General features: G+C 39.8%; 1 protein-coding gene across 2 annotated transcripts in view; it reads right to left on the reverse strand.

The window, feature by feature from the left end:
• Positions 1–21900, reverse strand: part of sema4gb (sema domain, immunoglobulin domain (Ig), transmembrane domain (TM) and short cytoplasmic domain, (semaphorin) 4Gb) — a 54777-nt gene extending 32877 nt beyond the window's left edge. Inside the window, exons 1-3 of one of the 2 annotated variants that reach the window (XM_085170206.1) lie at positions 21747–21900; positions 20315–20447; positions 14872–15180 (exon numbers count right to left, since the gene is read on the reverse strand). In XM_085170206.1, the coding sequence (XP_085026332.1) occupies positions 14872–15007 (136 nt within the window). In that variant the 5' untranslated portion in view covers positions 15008–15180; positions 20315–20447; positions 21747–21900. The remainder of the gene's footprint in view (positions 1–14871; positions 15181–20314; positions 20448–21746) is intronic. The other variant, XM_085170207.1, reaches the window with a different exon arrangement.
• Between the last annotated feature and the right edge of the window lie 93 nt (positions 21901–21993).

Raw genomic sequence — 21993 nt, forward strand, 5'->3', positions numbered from 1 at the left:
TGTTAATTATGATAGGTGCTGAAAACAGCTGAAATTTGATCATTTCGTTCCAGTAATTGGACTGCCTCATAGTTTATGTAAGATTTAAGTGATCGCATTCCTGCTTTCATTTCCTGCACCCTCAAGCCTGTTTTTAGTGACTGCTATGAGGGCAAGAGCAGTAACTAAAAGTTTTAATAAATTAAGAATGATCCGTTTTTTGTTTCCAGAGTTCATTTCTATGAACTCAACTTTCCACTAACTTTATCAGCAACTATTGCAAAACTACTGTAGCAATCAATGAAAGCCACGTGACTGTGTAACTCTTTTTTTAAAAAAAAAGAAAAAAACATTTTTCAGCCTGTCAACTGTAGATTTGAGTGAGCAATGAACATGTCATCCAACACAGGCAAAGGTCAGGACACGCCAGGAGGGGATTCATCTGAAGGGTAGATGAGGGCACTTTGGTAGGAAGGACCAGGATTCACCCAGCAGGGTATACACTCCACTGCACATGCAAATAATCTAAATATAATCTAAAAGGCATGGGAACATGAGAAAAAAAACGATACATGAGATATATTCAAGAAGAAAGTGTGACAAAGAAAGAAACACAGTCACACGCATTAAAAAATGCATGACATTAACAACACTGCATACTCTCCGAGATTATTTTTAAAGTAAGAGTTATGCAAACACAAAATCTCAACCCAAGGCAATGTAAAGAGCCCGCTACTCGTGACTCATCCAAGTAAGCAAAAGCCTTGGTTTCTATCTTATAAAAATAGTGACTGTATGATATAACAAGCACAGGCCTGATGAGAAGGACTGCGGTGACACAAAATGTCCCTGGGCTCAAGGCAGCAGAGGCAGAGTGACCTTGGTCTCAGATCTGGTATGACGCGAGCGATTGCTATTTCATACCACTTGATCTTGAGTCCGAGATATGAAAGAGAATTTTTTTTTTTTAGTCTGAATCACAGAAATGAAAAATCAATTGGCAGCAATTACAGGAGTACTCTAAACCCTATACTGACCCTTGATGTAGCTCCTCAGTTTATCTACTGTTTTAGCTTCTTAAGCTAGATTTATTCTGTTTGGCAGCCCATTGCAAACAAAATTTGAGCACCAGGTGAGCTGGGCTTTAGTCAAAGCCCAAGCATGTCCCTCAATTAACAATATTAGGGATATCTACCCACTTACGTCCACTGACATCATTCAGACCCAAGAGTAGCAAAAAACTTTCTCAAGACAAGAGTTGGGACCTCTTTGCTCACAGGGGTAACTTGTACGTACACTTATTGCAATTCTTGAAAGTTAAAGTGTTTACTATGCGCATCCACCATTGTAACAGTATACACACACTAACTGGCCATTTCTAACAAAAATTTCTCATGGCAGGAACTCTTTGCAATTAGGCATGCAGACTTCTTGTTCTTCTTTCAGCTACTGCCTTTGGGGGTTGGCACAGCAAATCATCTGCTTCTTTCTCACCCTGTCACTAGCACCTCATTCTGTGAGGAGTACACCCTTCATGACACAACCCTCCCCATTTATCTGGGCTTGGGACCCAGCCATAGGTCCACAGTTTTCAGGCCCCTCTTCTGTGGAACCAGCTTCCAGTTTGGATTCGGGAGACAGACACTATCTCTACTTTTAAGATTAGGCTTAAAACTTTCCTTTTTGCTAAAGCATATAGTTAGGGCTGGACCAGGTGACCCTGAATCCTCCCTTAGTTATGCTGCAATAGACGTAGGCTGCTGGGGATTCCCATGATGCATTGAGTTTTTCCTTTCCAGTTACCTTTCTCACTCACTATGTGTTAATGGACCTCTCTGCACTGAATCATACCTGTCATTAATCTCTGTCTCTCTTCCACAGCATTTCTTTATGCTGTTTTCCTTCTCTCACCCCAGCAGATGGCCCCGCCCCTCCCTGAGCCTGGTTCTGCCGGAGGTTTCTTCCTGTTAAAAGGAAGTTTTTCCTTCACACTGTCGCCAAAGTGCTTGCTCATAGGGGGTTATATGACTGTTGGGTTTTCTCTGAATTTATTATTATACGATCTACTGTAGAATATAAAGTGCCTTGAGGCAACTGTTGTTGTGATTTGGCGCTATATCGATAAAATTGAATTGAATTGAATGGGTGGGCCACAGTGGCTTGTGGAATTAATATGACATGGTTAAGATATTAAAGTATTACAGAAACTGCTGATCTATTGGGATTTTCCTCCATCTCTAGGGTTTACAGAGCATAGTCCAAAAAAGAGAAAGTATCCAGTAAGTGTCAGCTCTCTGCAGAAAAAGGCCTTATTGATGCCAGTTGTCAGAGGAGAATGGACGTCATTGAGCTGATAGGAAGGCAACAGTAACTCAAATACTGTAACCACTCATTAGAACCAGGTAAGCAGAAGAGCATCTGTGAACGCACAACATGTGAAGCAAGTCCACTTCTTTATGCCTAGTTTACTCATCTTCTGATCACTGCTTCCAACAGGATAATCTGTCATACCACAAAACTCAAATCATCTCATACTGGTTTCATGAAAATGTGTTCAGTGCATTCCACAGTCACCAGGGCTCAATGCAACAAGGCAGCTTTGTGGAAAGATCTGCATTGTGAATGTGAAGCTGACAAATCTGCAGCATCTGTGTGATGCTATCATCTTATTACAGACCAATGCTTCCAAAACTTTGAATCTATGCCATGAAAAATGTAGTCAATTCCTTTTTTAAATTTCTTAGTGGTTCTAGTGTATATTAGTTTACACGTTCAGCTAACAAGAAAAAATATCCCCAGCTTGATTGCATGAGGAGTCACAAATTCCTTGTTTGTTCCTTCAGGAACACCATCTGGTATCAAAATGTGCATATTTTTAATTTTTGTTAAATTTTCTGCCTCCCAAAAGCACTCCTTAGAAGAAGCAACATACTCTATATTACATATAGATTAATGCAGTTTTCGATATTGAAAAATAAAAATCAAAAAATCATTATCACTAAGAGGATTGCTATGAATATCTATTTAGCAACACACAGATGTCAACTTGCTGTTCCACGAAGCTGGCCATTATTTTATATCCGCAGACACACACAGAGAAACACACACACACATACAGAGAGACACACAATGTACCTCGTGCTTTGCTGCAAAATCAATGGGGAAATTCAACAGAGCACTGAGGTGTGCCAGAAACCTCTTAGTCTGCTGGCTGGTTTCTATTTACTGTTCATTTACTGTGTTTGAGTGTGTGTGTGTTTGCGCGTCAGTTCTTCTGACTCTTCAGAGTACACAGGTTTGATGAGGGGAAGAGGTCAAAATGCTCCTCAGAAACATCTGTCAGCGGTTACACAGACACGCACATACTCTTCACGCTTATTTCACCCATCATCTGCCTCCTGAAAAAGAGTAAAGACAACTCTGTCAGTGACTCAGAAGATCTGAGGAGTGTGCGTTGCGTGTTTGCCAGAATGAGCGCGTTTTCAGCAGTTGAGCCGTCACAGGTGGCGTAGCCAGATTGTGCGCACTCATGCTCAGACACACTTGTAATCCACCATGTGGGGTCCTGGATGATAGTAAATCCACTGTATGTTTGTATGCGTATCTGTCACAGTCTGAGTGTGTGACTTCCTTTGTGACTCACCGATCGCTGCACCCACTGTGGCGAGCATGTGACAAACAAGAACGCACACGTGCTCACAAAAAATTTGGGAACAAAGGCTTGAAGGAAAGCCTGACTTGATTTCTTTGGACACTGTCAGCAGTGTCAGTTCTTTCAACTCTATCCACATTATATAAGCAACTCTTTACTTCTTTACCATGGTAAAGAGTCAGCTACATGACTGTGTGTTATGTAAGCAATTATGCACAGTAGACCTTGTGCAAGAATAAAGGCAAAGGTTAAAAAAACAAAAAGCGAAGTATGTCGGCGTGTCATCTGCTGAATCCATTATTTTCTATATTACGATGTTTACCATAGGAAATTATTACAGGCAAATACAGAAGCTGTGCACAAACTGAAATATGCAATTTTAAAGTATTTATTTAGTTTAAAAGAAAATTAGCAGGTCTGTAAACTGCAGAATATACAATACCATCCAATCAAGATAATATTTTACCCATTCAGCCTGTTATTTCTTGGTGAGATGGGGGTGGTATTTTTTATTTTTTTGTTCCAACCATCTGCTAGTAGTTGACACTGTGGCTTCACCGACATAATTTTCAGTTTACTTAGAAACAGCTTTTACATTTATAACAAACATTTGCACCAATTTAAAAGGTTTCTGTAACATGCTTGTTGACACCTTTTTGTTTCTACTTCTCTCATGGAAGAAGTTTGCCTTCAGGGATTTGACCGACAAAGTTGATGCAGGAAGTAGTTTGTGGTAGATGCATGGGTTGGACACATGACTTTTATCCAGGAGACTGGACATCCAGGAGATCTTGTGCTTAAGAAAATTTTTCAAGACTCAGCTGACCACTTATATTCAGTTTTTCTTTTCTTTTTCATTCTTAGCTGTCACCTGTAACAAGGCCACTTGGTTATGTTTAGAAAAGGTCAGACAAGGATCAGCAAAAGATCAGACATTCACGGGTGGACACAGACCCTTTTGCAAAGTTGAACACTTGTTGCTACGGGCAACCCCTAAAGCTTAAAAATGAAGTCAGCACAGATGTGACAGTACCTACAGGGCCTCTAGATGCCATATGATACATGTTTCATGAGCTCTATCTCCATACAAGGTCAAAATGTTCAAAACTTAACACCACTAAATAGTAATAACTCAGCTACCAGGATAACTGGGGTTGGGGGCAAATGCTATTATTGTTGGATGGTCTGTACTGCGTGGCTCAAAAAATCCAAGATAAAGAGAAATTATTATATTTCTAAAGTCTGTTACTTAATACTAATTAGCTGGTATGTGTGTCTGTGGATCACACCTGTATGAATGCATTGATGCTAATATAAGTGAGCACTCTTCTTTCATCCGTAACTTCTGAACACTAAAGCTTAAAAATAAGAAGTCCCAAATCAGTGGGTGAGGTCATGTCACATGATTTATTATCTTGTGTTTTTGTCCACTTGTGCAGTTTCAGAATGGCTAAAAAGTTGGTTAAAAAATTAAGAAAACAACAGCAGAGCTTGCTTTAAAAAAAGCATGAATGGGAAGCACAAACAATGGCTGCAGTGCGCAGTTTTCATTGTTTTTAACACTCTTTTTTACTATTTGGCAGCTAAAGAAAAACAGAAAGAGCAAACCATAAACAAAATAAAAAAGAGCACCCGACACTGCCCTCAGGTTCAAGTGCACAGCTACAAGATGTGCACAGCGCTCTGTAAAATTTAGTACTGCACCTGCAGTTTCTCACCACAAAAACAAGTTGGACATGGTTCATGAGTGAATGATGCTGGCTCTAGTAAATGATGACCCTGCTCATAATTCTGACTTCTAAACACTGACAGAGAATTAACAGAAAAATAAAAGATGACAGATGTGCACACTTTTAAAGGGTCAGTATGTCCAGGTTTATTTTCTTTCATGGTTTTCTTGTGGTATTTAGCCATTTTATTTTTAATTGACTAAGTTTTGAAGTACAAATCTCTCAGATTCTTCACAATTGCCCTTGCCTTTAGCTGAATAAAAGGTCAGTGGAGCTTCATACAAAAAGAAGCAAAATATGCAGCAGCAATTTATCTTTACAACAAGTGTCTGTCACTGTGACGAGCTGTCCTTGATATGCTGAATAATCCACACTGTTCACTGTCAGCAGCTTTTATAGGGACCAATTCCTTACAGGAGGTACATCCAGTTCACAGTACTCTCTCCATCTGGTGTTTTTTCTACACCATATGGGTAGTGTGAATTGTGAAGTGCAGGAAAATTTGTATTTTTTTTAAAACACAGCTGCTCATTAAATTGTGGCACATCACACTCCAGCCAATGGATTCTGTCAGTATGTTGACAGGTTTCCACTTACGCATGTCAAATCAAATTTGTTTATGTTTTAGTAATAACAATATTGTTTATGATGGTAATTACTTGTCAGAGCAAATTATTATGTGAATAAGAAAATCCATAGGACAAAGTGTAATTCATGCTGTAATAATTATTATTTATGTGCAATCCAAGACTGTAAAGTGAAGATTAGGCATAAGAAACAAAAACTGCATTTCCTCTAGTGTCTGTGAAGGTTCTCAGTCATCCAGGTCATTGTAGTCAGCTTGGAAAGAAAAGCTTCTGAACTTCTTTAAGTTGCTTGAAGACGTTTCACCTCTCATCCAAGAAGCTTCTTCAGTTCTAAGGTCAAATGGTGGAGAGTCCAAGATTTAAGTCCTAGGGGAGTGAACTCCCTGATGATCCTCTACCTAATCACACGAGCCAAGGTTTGAAAACAAGTGTAGGTCACAATCAGCCAAGGTTTTCGGGTGAAACCTAGCCACACACTATCATGTGATTTACTGAGGTCAGATGGCCCAGGATGTGAGTGGGCGTTAAGGCGTCTGGGAAAGGACCTCAAAACTGGATTATAGATGGCAGACAGTTGGTGTCGTAAGCCACCGTCTCTGTTCAAAGATGGTTGTTCGCAGCGGACATAGATGGCTTCTTTCACTCTTCTTTCAAACCATCTGTCTTCTCTGTCCAAAAGAAGTGAAAGGTGAAATGTCTTCAAGCAACTTAAAGAAGTCCAGACGCTTTTCTTTCCAAGCGCCTTAGATTTCCTCTAGTGGCCACTTGAGGCTGGTTCAAAAAGCAAGTCAATCGCCATAGACCCCCCTTTAAAAATGCCCAATTTTAGAACACTAAGCGGCATATTTGAAGCCTTGTATGGTCTCTATAGGTTTCTCCCTTCATAAAAACTCTGACTGGTTTTCAGTCCAGATGAACAGAATCAACTTTTGAAGATTTACTTACCTGGATGATTGAGAATGCATTAAGACGCCTGACTGGGTCTTTCCTTATAAGTCATTTGTTTGAATACCAGTGAGGCTTAAAATTAAGAACATGGCCATTTTGATTGACAAGTGTGCTTACACATGAATACTGTAGCTGTCATAGCCAAAAACTGTTCTTAAGTAAGCATGTTTTAGTAAACTATCTGGCTAATAATATGGCTTTCTGTGTTGTGCAGACTATCCAAGACAATCCGTTTGTGGTTCACTTTCGTTGAGTGAAATAAAGTACTTTTTATCTGCACCAGTTAGCAGGTATCTGTCTGTGCATAGTATGCATATAGTTTATGTATGCAGCTTGCTTACCAAGTAAATTGTAGCACTCCAACATTTTTTCCAAATGTGGCCACTTCTTTTTCTTCAAAAAACAACATGGTTGTGGCCAAAATGCTACCAGTGACGCTTCAAAATAGGTGATTTCATGCTGGCTAGAAATGTACTAAAATCGACCCAGTTTTAAGAAGTTTTATAATATGAAGAAAAATAGGCCTGTCCCGATCTGATGTGCACGCTTATTTTGCACATCAAAGTGGCAGTGGTATGTTTACCCCACTATTAATAATGACACAAATACAATACCTTTTCTTTAAAGCTTGTGTCAGAGCCAAAACTTTCATAAGACTTTGTCCAACCAGGGAGACTGCAGAATAAGATGAAGGAGAGCCAAGACTTTCATCTTAGATAAGATGGAAAAACATAACCCCACTCAAATGGTGGCAGTGTCATTGCAGGACTGGCACATTGGCCATCACTGAATTACTAATAAGGCCGTGTCTGAATCAGACACCAACACTATCAGAGGAGAAGAGGATCAAAGCACCATGTAAGCTTCAGGGATTTAAAGGGTCTAAGGCATAAAATGTCTCAACTGAGAAACCCCCCCCCCCCCCCCCCCAAAAAAAAAAAGGTAACAGCAAATAACAGCAGAGATTAAACCTCTTTAGTTTGAGCAGTCTTGGTCTCGCTGATACAGTTTGTAAATCATCACTGTTATGCACAAGATGCAGCTGGTTAGGCTAAGATATTAACAGACTTTGTTGAGCAGTAAATTGATGATTATTAGTGGTGTAATTACCATACTGGATGCAAAACAATTCGTCTACACAGAAGCGTCAAGCTGGCAGGCTTTCTTACTGCCAATATCACAATAATGGTGCAATCTATAAGGAACCTTACTACCAAGACCTCTTGTTACATCCCAGCTCTCAACATAGTAACTTACAGTGCATCAATATTTCAGAACGGCATTACTTCAGGTCTGGTGGCAGAGGTAGGAAATGCCAAAGCACAAGCCCCATGGGCAAACAATTGAGTTCAGGACACAGTCAAGCATTAATCTCACTTCTAGGAGTGGAAAAATGCACCGTGGCCCACGAAAACAATCTATGTTTAGTTGTCAAACCTGCCCATAAAGGTTACAACGGTGGATTTCTGATGCTTAATGCATTCAGTATTTTTGCTTTCTTTTAAATGGAAAAGCTCCAATACCGTTTCTATTTTCCACTACAGTGATGTTTTATTAAGTCGATCACATGCATCATGGTCAAAATAACTATTTAGAAATATTCATATGGCAGCTAGTTTGATTAGCCAGAAGAAAGCTGTTGATTTGGTTAGAAAAGCTAGTCTAGTCTCTGTTTATTTTTAGTCTCTTTTAGAAGAGCTTTTAGCTATGTTTCGTCTCGACAAACTGATAAAGGAACTCATCAAATCAGCAGCAACCTCATCTGTCTGCTGTCTGGTGCTGAGCAGGGACAATGGATTTATCAGCAACTCCTACTAAAGACCACTGCCAGCCATAGCTCAAAATCGAACTATAATTGAAGGAGCCTCTGTCCCTGTGCCAGTTCTTCCCCGTTCTTCACTCTTCACTATCAACCTCATCCTCACACTTGATCTGTATGTTACTGTGCGTGAGCTTTCACATATTTGGTTGTTTTCAGTTACTGTCCACGCAGGGAAATGTCATCAAGTTTCTGACACCTTTCTAACAGCACATCAGTGACTAGCTCTTGGTTATCATAAACTGTGTGCAAACACATTGCCACCAAACATAACATTTCTTTTTGGGGTGGCATCTTTAATAACTATAAACTAACTTGTCTTTTAGTTGTGTGGCTGTGGTTCAGGTGACAGATCAGGTTGTGCACTAATTGGAAGATCATGGTTTAATCCCTGGCTCCCTGAGTCTGGGTCAAACTACCCTTGGGCAATATACTGAACATGATACATGATGCATTTATCTATAAATGAGGGCATATAAAAAGTGCTTACGTTAATGAGGCTTGTAGTAAAAAAGTGCTTTAATTGCTGAAATGCAGTAGAACAGCACTACAGAAAAACAGTCGATGGGTCTTAGTATTTTAATAAAGCAACCAACTACAAAGAATTAAGAGTTAAGAATGCCTGGTTTGGCTAGCAGTAGTCCTCCCTGTTCCTTTTCTTTGTTACTCCAAAAGACAAGCTGCAAGCCGCAGATGGTGTGTTCAGCACAGGCATATTTTAAATAATCTGCATGATAAAGGTTGATAAAAGTAAGATAAATGCACAAAAACAAAGAAATGAAAGATCTAAAAAGATCCAAAGTTGAAAAGAAAGCTGAGTTTAAAAAACTCACTTTAAAAAAACCCCTCCTTCAACATGACATTAAATCTTTTGTTTTAAAATAAGACCAATATTTGTCTTTTTTTTTTTTTTTTATTTCTGGACTCTACTAGAGCAGTAGAATTCAAAATAATCTTTATCTATTTTATACAGAGTCTTGTTGCCAAGGCATCCTCTGAAACAAGTTTTATCTTGTCTGCCTATCAGACAACTTTCTTCTGATTGACTGCTCCTCAAAACCACAAGGTCTGAACAACAGATGGGGATGCTCGAAGCCAGAGATTTAGATGACATGACCATGTTAGGGATATCCCCTCTCATTATGATGGGAGCCAGGAGTAAAAAAACTATCAGAAATCAAGGAAACTCCTTATTTGAAACCCTGGCCATGTTTAATACGAGTGTCCACTGTTTAAATAGTGGGTCCATTTTAACATCAAGAAAGGAATTAAGTATTAAATACTATTTATAGATTCATCTCAGTATTGGATAAAAAAATCATGTATCAGAATTATTTCTTTGCTTGTTTGCATTTGGTGGCCTTTTCGATGTACCTGTTCACACCAAGAGTGCATAAAGACCTCTTCTGTCATTTTCTCTTTTATATACATATCCAAGCGCTCTCTCTGTGATACATCATGTCCTTCTCCTCCCACTCATGCAGCAAACCAGTAAAGCATACTGTAAATTAATGAGCGCCAGCAAAGAAAAATAATATCAATCCTCCCACAGATAGTGACACCCACATATCAAAGGGAGAAGAAACTTCCCTTCCCCCGTCCTCCCCGCTGACATGTCTCAACGAGGAAAGTGACAGGAGATGCATGTATGCAGGATTTTTACATGGCACTTAATAAGCTTCCCCCTACATGACACACACACATATGCAGCACACATTCGCAGGGCATGCCCTAAGAGTGATGAGACGCATGCTGACACACGTGCACATTCTGCACTCTCACATGTACTCACACGCCTTCCCTGATGATTAGAAACTGGGTCAAGGACAACTTTCTGTGAGGGCAAGGAGAAAAAGAAAATCTGTAATGACAGACGGGCTCTGGCTACAGCACAGAAAAGTGCCCGCAGTAAGAAGAGTATGTATGATTTATAATCCTAGGCACAGTCGGAGATGTGTAAATGAATTGTCACAAACTCGACCACCGCGAGGACAGAACACAGATAAGTTCTTCCACTGTGCATTTACACAAGCTGGTCAAAATGTGCCTGATGGGAACAACTGCTGTTTGCAGCTGTGTTTGTGCTTCACTAAACAGCAGACTCTGTAGGTGAGCCTGGGGTGAGCTTGTTCTCTCGGCCTCAGTTAATGTTGTTTTTATGACTTAAGCACAAGGTGTCCTTAGGCAGGTTACAGCATTAGTGAGGGATCACGTCCAATTTGTCACTTTTCAATTACGCTACACCAAACCATTCTTTTTCCAAACCTAACAAGATAGTTCTTAGTGTCAAAACATAAAAAAGTCACCAAAGCCACGGGACACCTTGCACATAGCAGGAAGATACAGGCAGCACCTGCCCAGCATGAGGAGATAATAGTGAGCCTGAAGAACAAATATAACACTGCAGTGGAAAGTCAGAGACTGACATTATTTTCAGCTTCTATGGTGCCTCCAGGTTTGATTTGCTGCTTTTCAAAACCAGCAAATATTCACCAACAGAGCTGTACTCCATGAGTTGCAATAATAGCTTAATTATACACCTAATTCCAAAAATTCATCCACCCATTCTCTTCCGCTTATCCAATTCAGGGTCACGGGGGTTGGGGTGGGTGGTGCTGGAGCCTATCCCAGTCTATCACATGTAGAGAGACAACCACTTGCACTCAAATTCACACCTATGGGCAATTTAGAATCATCAATTAACCTAACCCCACTAACTGCACGTCTCTGAAATGTGGCAGGAAGCCGGAGTACCCAGAGAGAACCCACACAAACACAGGGAGAACATGCAAACTCCATACAGAAAAAGCCCAGACAGATGTTGGAAGCAAGCTCAGGACCTTCTTGCTGTGATTCAACAGTGCTAACCACCGCACCAGCATGCTGCCCTAATTCCAAAAATGCCATTTTCTAATCATCAGTGGAGATGTGTTAGTAGAAGCACGATGCAATGATTTAAAAATCTAATTTTATTCACAATAAAATATTAAAAGTTTAAACTGAAGCATTTTACTAGTTCTCAAAAAAGTTGGGCCAGGGACAACAAAAGTGGGACAGAGAGGCAGTAATTCTCAAAAGTTGTCATTATCCTGGGTCTTTGACCCAGTGTTTGAGTGTTCCTTTGGATTTGTCATTTACTTCTTTGAAAGCATAAGTTAATTGTATTCTTGTGTCTGAACATATTATTTTCAGGTGCCGCTGAGTTTGTATTTATAGTTCTAGTTTCTGGTTCATGTCTGTCCTAGTCTCATCTCTGCGTTTTGTTGTTTCTTCAGTCTCCCCGGTCACGTCTCCATATCAGTTTCTGTCCCAGTGTCAAGCCCATGTGTCTTAGTTTGTTTCTCACTGTGTGTTACTTCCTGCTTTACTTTGAGAATCTCCTGTCTCGTGTGTATTCTGTTCAGTTTTGCTTCCCTTGTCTCATTTGTCTGGATTAGTGTCAGCTGTGTTCCCACCTGTGGCTTCTTCCCTCATTATCCTGCTTGTGTATATATTGTCTGCATTTCCTTCTGTCCTCCCTTGCAATATGCTATTCTTGTTGTGTCAACGGTTTGAGTCTCCTAGTATTGTTTTTTGTATTATTTTGTACTTCAGTTTAATAAAACCACCTATTATTTTATTCCCTGTGTTCCGAGTACTGTGTTTGGGTCTTACCTGCACCAGGCATACCATCCCAAATTTTGGGGATGAACTAGAAATTTAAAAAGCACGAGACTCTAATTTAAATGACAAAATCGATTAAAATAAAATGTACAGATTGGAGCAGCAAGGAGATTATGATGGTGAGAGGTGGTGGTCCTCTCCAAACCAACCCAGGCATCCCTTCATCCACATCTTATTAACAGCTTTTAGCCAAACATATAAATCATTCATCCAAGCAACTTTAATTCCACAGCAATACAGCAGCTAAGTCTGAAGTAGGAAAGGACAAACACATACAGCTGCAGAGACTCCTTTATTTAGAGATGGTTAAAAATTAATTTTGCATGCATTCCCGTCTGATGAGCACTCAATAGAGCAAGCCCTTTTCATTTGTTTGATAAATAACCAAAAGATATTCGTAGTCTGGTCAATGCTTCACCTCCCAGTAGTTGCAGTAAATAGCTCCACAACGGTTTCTTTATTCATTGTTCTTCAGTGTACTTTTCTCAACCAATCAGTGCACTTTGAATCAAAGCTCAGACCTTAGAGCTCTCGCTCCAGCAAACAAAGTAATCATCCACTCAGGTCGGATCAAGGAAATGCACCGCAGAACCGGGAACAAATACACAACCAGCTTCTGCTGTGTTACAGTCGCTCTCAGAGTTATTGTGATTCAGAACATCATCCTCCCATCTCCAAAATATCATCTCACCCTGCAATACTCTCAATAGCACTTATGACACCAGAGAGCTCGGCTAGCAATACAGCCGGCCCTGTTAACTCCACCCGCCCGCTAATAATACTCATCCTCGGAGGACCGAAGAGGAGAAAAGTGGAGTGGGGTGGAGTGGAGGTAAAAACGCCAGCCCTTACTGTTTGTCTGTGCTGGAGTTCCCTTCTCGCTGCAGCTGGCCTCTGCTGCAGTAAATGAGGAGTGAGGGAGGGTAAAGGTGAGCTGGTGGGAAGTAAGAGGTGGAGGTGTAAGGAAGACGTGCTGATGGTGTGTGTAAATACCCACTGTGTGCCAAAACACACCTATTCAGCAGTATTTTCTGCACAGACAGTAATCAGGTCTAACGTGCTCAGGTCCTCTTTTATGGAGGCTTCTTGTCTATTGTTTCATTAGAAGTGTTTGCTGAGCTGTGTGATCTAGGACAGGGCATGAGAGAGGCGATTAATAACTCTGAGCATGAAGGAGCTGTCTTTGGGGCCAACTGCAAAAACTGTGCCACTTCCGTAACAGGGAGGGGAGGAAGCAGCCGGAGCAGTAGCAAATAAGGACAGCGATCTGTTAGCTGGGTTGTGCACATGTGTTTGTGGATCCATCTGGAAATACACTGTATTAATGGAGTTTGTCCCTGTTCATACTTTTTTGTGTTTCTTTTTGTGTATCTGGTCTCTTTTTGGATGATAATCATGCTGCAATGTGTTATTTTATGCCAGTTTAAAGACAATATCAATATTGTAACTGCAAAAATAAAAATAGTATGTGGCTTTTTTTGCCTAAAAGCATATCTAAATCGTTCTTTTAGCCATTAAGGCTTGGTCAGTCCTACAAATTGAGAACCATCTCAGAATGTGTGATGGCCTCCGTCTTAGGTAATCTGCGGAGAGATGTGAATGACAACTCTGTCTCCCCAGATGTCCATGAACTACTCATGCCAACACCATAGTAATCAGCTGATATGGCACACCTGGTCTAGGATAAAAGCCCTCCAGCTGAAATCTCAGCTTCATCTATGTGATCGTACACTCTGGTCTAGATTATGTTCCTCCACAGTTGGCGGCCTCACCATACCACTGATGAACATACTTCACATTTCATTTGCTTTCTTGTTTATTTTCTTTTTTACTGGTTACAGCAAATGCTCATATTAGCCACCAACTCTCATGCCTTTCCATTTCTGGTTTGGCCTTAGAGCTGGGTCATGACAGACCGAAGCCAACTGCTGTACAATGGGATTAATAGGAGGTGGAATAGCTCCCCTAAATCAGCACTGCCATAATGCTTTCGGGGATGAGAACATGATGTCTTCTGCTGCTGTTTATTCAGGGAGTTATGCTGGGGGGCAAAACTTGAGCTCCATATTTTTTGGCCAGTATTTGTTTATATTTTGGCCAACCATTTAAGGATGCTAAATCATCTTTTAGTTTGTAATCCTTGTCTGCAATGTACCCATTGTTGTACGACAACCTTAATTGGATTATTTTGATAAAAACATAAAAATCACGCCATGTTCCGGAGCTTTGTCATAATCTTTAAGGAGATTATTTGCAGGCCAGCATATACAAATGTAAATAACGAAAACATTTGTATCACATTTGTATGTATGATCAGATTAGGATAAAAAAGATCATCCATTTCCTGATAATCTGATTAAATCTTTAACTAATATTAATAAATTTCGTTTTGGAAGATTAAAATTATCTCCTTTTTTACCACTAACCCCCCGGTACAGAGCTTTAATCACAGTTTAAGACTTTTAATTTTTAAAAAATCTGCTTGATCCTCACCTTTTGAGAAGACGGTAGTTCTCGGAGTGACATCCAGGTCCAAGGATGGGCTGAACGGAAAGGCCCACAGCTGTGATAGTCTGCTGAAAAACATCAGGGGCAGCAGGAGGAGTAGGAAGGGCTTGACTGATCCCATGATTAACCTACAGACCTGGGTCCAAGCAGAGACTTGCTTGTGCTCACTGTTTATTGTATGCAAAAAAATAAATAATGAAATAATGAAATAAATGTGCAAAGCGTGTATCTTCAGGCCCAGCAGCAAGCAGGAGCAGACTCTTTGATTATCCTCCAGCTGGGAACACACTGAGTCTGTGCAGAGAAAGAGAAAAACAATGTGTATTACTAAAAGAGATGTGATCCTGAATACCAAACTAGACGCTGCTGTCAAAAGTTGATGATGGATTTCACTCATTTATGAACAAAACAAACGTTTGCAGGACAAAGACTCCACCACCCAAGTGGATATGCTGCGTTGGACTAATTGAAAGATTAAAAGGATGTCAAAGTGCCAGAAATGTACTTGTTATGTGGCAAATCAACCCAGTGGGCAATAAAATAGTATTAAAATAAATCTCATTCCTGTAATGTCTGAAAAGTACATTTAAATCAGTGTGGTGCATTTACGAGTGCAGTATGGAAAGTAGAAAAATTATAATCATAAAATATTTTGCAGGATTTTACAACACAAAGATTATTTGGGTGGACAATCCAGGTACAGTAAGAGCTGCCCGACTATATTTGCCACTGATTTCAGGTATTTAAATGTATCTGTACAAGATAAATCACTTCAATCTTGTTTTTAAAGTCTGCTGAAAAAAATCCCACATAATTCAGCTGGTTCTCCAGAAACGATCTTGTCCCGTGATCAGTCGGACTTCTAATCCTCCATTTTTACTGTTCTCAAGATCTGCTGTGGAGAATGGGATTCGTGTGCTGCTATGCTGTGCTCACTGAGGCTGCAGGGTAGAACAAGGACTATGATCACCATCATTACTCCAAGATTGTAGAGCTGCAGTGTGTCCAACTCCACAGAGAGACACTCTGCTTGGAATCCAATGCACTAGCTGAATATTGCTACATTTTTTGCACACACTACCTACGACAAATAAAATCTAATTCTGTAGCAAATACAGGTGTGTTTGTGTGTGTGTGAGAGAATAAATATATTTAATTACTTTACCATCTATCTACTAAGGTGTAGATAGATGGTAATAAGGAACTACTGAGGAGGTCATGAAACATGATGCTGAACCTGATGCCTACCAGGAACCACATGAAGGATGTCTGATATTTCAAAACATCATCAATGAACTTTAATGAAGAGGCGGCGCGCATAAACTTTCTCACTTGACAGCATGAGCACGAAATTACTTGCTGACACGCACTACTGCTCTCTGATTACAACCAATTAGTCAAAGAGAAGGAGTAAGGTGCTGTTACGTAGCAGACCACTTAAAGGAAAGTTTGGAGAGTTAAATAATGCGCCTGCGTGATGTGATCTTGCAACACACATCTCTTAATTAGCTGGGTGCAGCATGATGGATAATCTAGAGATTAGGCCTTGTGCCATCAGCACAATCTTCGCCTGGCTGCCCGTTCCCTGGCTCTGTCACCGATCAAAGGGTCTACGCTGTGAATCACACTCTGCCGCGCAGTGACACTGGAGAATTCCCAGCTTTAATCTCCACGGCTGCCGCTGCTGCAAATCACTCCCAGCATGAAGCACAATGAGGTTGATGACCTTTCAGTTAGAAGTTAGGGTGCTAATCCCTGCAACCAAACTGTAAAATGATAAAGCAGGAGATGAGATGGTGAAGAATTATGATGCATTTGTTTATCCAGATATGTGTACTCAGTATTGATGGTTTGGTTTTATGAAATAAAACTTAATGTCAAACAAACATCCCAAACACACCTACAAGATGTTAGGCTCAAGTGAGGAGCTCTACATATTTTCAAAGCTGTAGGCCTATGTTTGTTTGTTTTTTATCAAGATTATATTTTTAAGTAGAAGGAGATAAATCATTAAACTGTAGTTTCATACCATATCTAATGATAGCAACTGAGCAAAACAATGTTGACTGGCCTCCAGGAAAACTTGGTTTGTGAATCTTAAGTTAAAATTACTTTGTTTTCAAGGTTAAGAGCACACACGCTCAAATAGTGAGACCAGGAATATGTTCATCTGCATAAAATAGACTTCAGGTATGAAAATGAATGCTTTTAACACCTTTGTAATACCTCAGTTTAAAAAAGTGAAGACTGAACGATGCTGAAATGACTTAAAAAAAAGCATTAAAACCATGTTGTATTAATTGTTGCATCGCTGAATATTGCCACACATGATGCAGTAAACTCTTAGTCAAACAAAAACAAAGAATTTAAAGGCATAATTTTCATCTGTCACTATTTACTGTCCAGTGCTGATACCGATAAAGTTTTGGTATCAGCACTTAAAGCAGCCAATAATTTAAAATGTAAAAACTGTAAAAAGAAGAGATGCAAAGAAACACCCTTCAACCATGTTGTAAGTGTTGATGTAGCATAGTTTTTCAACCAGAGGGTTCTTTGCAACTTCCTGCTTGGCAACATGTGTTTGGAACTCCACAAGCACATGAACCTGCTGATCAGATCAGCTGATCTGATCAGAGTGGAGCCAACGCTTTGCTGACTTCACAACTGCAGCCTTCCAAAACCTCCTTTGGCATTAATGCAGCACAAAAACTGAATGCCAGAAGCTTCATGGCATGAGCAGCTCCTGTAGGTGTAATGCATAAGTGGCCTACTTTAATCTTCAAAGTCTATTTGCTTCTGATTCTTTGTATTTATCTGTGGTTTCTCTCAACAGATACAGGCTAAACTGTTGCTGTGCTTCATGAGGTTTTAGCACTGTGCTCTTAGAATTTGTCAAATTCACATCCTTGTTTGAAAAAAAAAAGAAGTAGATCCAAAACAAAAAGCTTTTTTCCCAGTCCACACTACCCAAAATGAATAACACTCCATTGAGAGATTATAGTCAACATTTTTGCATTTTTAAACTTTTACACTCAGCTAATGCTGACATCACTTGTGACATTTGTTTTTATCAGTCTTCACAGCTCCCACTAGAAAACTTTTTCACGCACACTTTCGTGCTCACAAAAGCCTGTAAGCACACTTTGATGTACAAAATCGGCGCGGTTAACCTTCGATATTGCAAGCGAGGGGAAGAGCAACAGCGCAACATGTGTCTTGTTTGATAGCTGCTCCAAATGCTAAGAACCTCCAGAATCATGCTCTGACAAAACTGCAGATGGAGGCATGGTGAGAAGCTCTTTGTCCTGTTTTTGTCAACTGCTGCCCTCGTGTAACACACAGCAAACGCACCATTGTCTCAACACATCTGCATTGGCGTGTTTGTGTGTCCTGCCCACAATGGTGTTGACACCAATGTGTTCCCGCTTATGAAAGCCTGATAACTCCAAGAGGGAAAGGTAAACACATCTGCCTTGGCAGTGACACGAGCAATGTGACATGAAGACAAGAGGAACTGCACAAAAGAGCAGGCGGCGACAAAAACACCTTGTACTCAGTTTATTGATCCAAAGAGCGGGACAGGTCTGATGGGAAATTTTAACCCAGTTTCTATAACCACAGGTCTCTTGCAGCTGGTGCCCATCAAAAAGATTAAGTCGTCACTCCAGAGTATGAAATATATAAAGAATGATGCAGCTGTTTTCCATTGAGACTAATATGCAAAACACCTAACCTGACATTTCTGCAGAAAGATCAATAAAACAGGTGAGCTATTCTTGGTTTTCCTTTCAACTGATGCCACTTGAAATGCCAAACACACTCTCATCCCTTTGATAGCTGCAGTGGTTTTAATGGGCTTATATATTATAGCTATATGCTATACTTAAATATTATATTTATACTTTTTTTTTATCTCAAAGCATTGAGTGTCTGGCATACAGAGGAGCCATAAAAGAGATTACTGAAGTTCACCCTGTGGTGTTCACTGTGATGTGGATACAAATATAAATAATTTGCCTCTGTTTATACTGCAAATATATAGAAGTAAGACCTTTTTATGTTCAGGTCATGAAATCACACTCACAAATAAGAATATGAAATTACTTCTTGAAGCTCTAAATAGAAAGTGATTTTAAACATCGAAAAATGACTTTTTTTTTCTGGCTTGTACTACTTGATCTACTACATGGAGTTTGGTAACAGATATTTCCCAAGATGAAGCATTAGTTCAGAGCTTTCAAGATTTTAATGAAATAACACCAGTTTTAATGTGAACAGCAGATTAATTATCAGAGGGAAAAATCACATTTTGTCATACAGGGAAATTACCTTTCACTTAATAAAACTCTGAGATAAAAACAAGAGCTTTTAAGATGCTCAGCTAAGAGAATTTGTCATCAAAAGGATGATGAATCGCTAACCTTGTTAGATTTATTCTAACTTATTTCCAACCACTATCACAGAAAAAACACCTTGTTATGAAGCTTACAGCTTATGTACAGTATTTTCGGTTTATTTATATCAAGTTTAAGGTATAAATTGAACTGCTTGGAAAATTTCAGTCCACTAAATATGAAAAGATTCCTTTAATATCCATTATAAAGACTTATCTTCTCTCTATACTTGTCATCTGTACCCAGTGGAAATACTGGGAAAACAGGATGCCTCTGAAAATGATAACTCTTACTACTATTGTAGAATAAGTAATGAGAGACACAGAGAATGGTCCAAAAAAATAGAAATAAAAGAAAGAAATGGTGAGGGGCCATTCTCTGGGTGACACTGGCCTTGTTGATACCAGAACTAAGATACCAGAGTTAAGAGGAGAATGGCCAGACTGTTTCAAGTTGATAGGATGGCAACAGTAACTCAAAAATAACCACTTGTTACAATAAAATTACACAGAAGAACATCTCTGAATGCATAACCTGTTGAATCTTGACACAAACGGGCTACAACAGCAGAACACCAGATGCCATTCCTGTCAGCTAAGAAGAGGAAACTGAGGCTACAAATTAAATGGATTCAACAAAATTAGACAATAGAAGATTGGAAAAATGTTGCCTGGTCAAATGAGTCTCAATATCTTCGGCATTAAGTTAATGGTGGGGTCAGAGTTTGACGTACACACCATGAAAAGACTGATCAATCCTGCCTTGTATAAGCAGTTCAGGCTGTTGGTGGTGTAATTCTAGGTGCCTATGCGATATTTCATTTACAAAATTTGGGCCCTTAATATCAGCAAACACCACAGCCTACCTGAGTATTGTTGCTGACCATGTCCATCCCATTATGACAACAGTGCACCCATCTTCTAATGGATCCTCACAGCAGGATAAAGTGCTATGTCACAAAGCTCAAGCTGGTTTCTTGAGCAAGACAATGAGTCCAATTTACTGAAATGGCCTCCACAGTCATCAGATCTCACCTTTGGGAGCACCTTTAGAGTGTGGTGAAATAGAGGACTCGCTTCACGGATGCGCAGCCAAGAAATCTGCAGCAACTCTGTGATGCCGTCATATTAATATGGACCAAAGTCTCTGAGGAGCGTTGCCAGCTCACTGTGGAATGTGTGCCACAAAGAATTAAGGGGGTCCAACCCATTACTACCAAGGTGTGACTAATAAAGTCTCAGCTGAGTCCATATTGATACATTTATTGTGAAATTGTTGTACTGCATGTAAGAAACATGACCAACTCATAAAGTATGCAGATTGATACAGACTGAACTACAGGAAAAAATTTATGCTATCAGTTAACTGTATCTTCTTTTTTGTCTGTTTTTGTCTAATTTTATTCAGATGTTTTCTCAAAATACATATAGGGTTGGAGGATGGGCCAGTAGCCCATCCCCCAACAAATAAATCCATTTAGTAACTGTACAAAAGCATACAACAAAGATAGAATTATACAAATATTACTTATTGACATAACAATTTCATGGTTTGCATATCAGGGTTGTGTCAATACTAGTACTGTGCTACACCTCTAGTACTCTAGCCTACTTACTGTATAACACAGCCACATTATATGTTAGCACTCTGAAACAGTCCCTTGTGTAAGAAGTTTTATTACTCAGATTTGGCTACTAATATTTAGAGCGTGTACTTTTACCCACGTATGTAGGATTTCAATTTGTAATAGAATATGGAGTATTTTAGATATTGAGTATTTTTAATCACTCAAGAAATCTGACTGCTTCTTACGCCAAAGCAATCTGCCATATGTGAGATTATTTATGACTTAATAACGTATCTATAACGCATGAATAAATGACAAAGATGACAAAGTAATCATTAATAAAAGCCACTAGTTACAGCTTTTACAGCGAGACTCGGCGACAAGTGCCAAAAAGCTTATTTAAGGAATGTATTCAATGAATCTCTCAAGTTTAATGTGCTTTAGAAACCACTGCTCAGCTTTATGTCTACCCATTTAAATTGATGCTTCCTCCAACAGTAAAACACCGCAACGAGGCTTTACAAGATATTAAATCACAGCAGATGTTCTAATTTCAACTCGAAACAATAAGTGACTTCAGGACTGTCCTCAATGTCCTCAGAAGCACGCGGTGACACTAAGACGCATCTAATATGCCTTTATGCCATAGTTAACGTCCACAAATGTGGCTGTAATAACTTAATGAGTGTTAATGTAAACAGTCAATGAACGTGAGGACATCTACCCATGTGCACCTGTCCGACCTGGACTGCAGCACTGAGAGCCGAAAACAGCACCGCACGCGGTTTGGTCACCTTCACCTGAGCAGCCTCTTTACATCAGCAAATAGAGAGCAAGGAAAAGTGGAAGAAACACGGAGAAGCGGTCCGGAATGAAACATAACAGCAGTAAGGACTCACCTGCTTGTTTTCCTGTAGCTCTGCTCCTAAATCCTTTGAACCGACCTCTCCGCGGTGAAACACAGAGCTTCTCTGCTGCTGCTGCTGCTGCTGCTGCAGTTACCCAATGCTCAAACACAACCGACTCTCCCTCCACCCCCCGACACACACACACACGCACACACACACTGAGATCACAAGCTTTCCACAATTTCACCACCTCACATGTTCTTTTTGTTGTTTTGTTTGAGTTTCTATTACTTTTATT

Source organism: Neolamprologus multifasciatus, chromosome 8 (genome assembly GCF_963576455.1).
Source record: "Neolamprologus multifasciatus chromosome 8, fNeoMul1.2, whole genome shotgun sequence".
NCBI lineage: Eukaryota > Metazoa > Chordata > Actinopteri > Cichliformes > Cichlidae > Neolamprologus > Neolamprologus multifasciatus.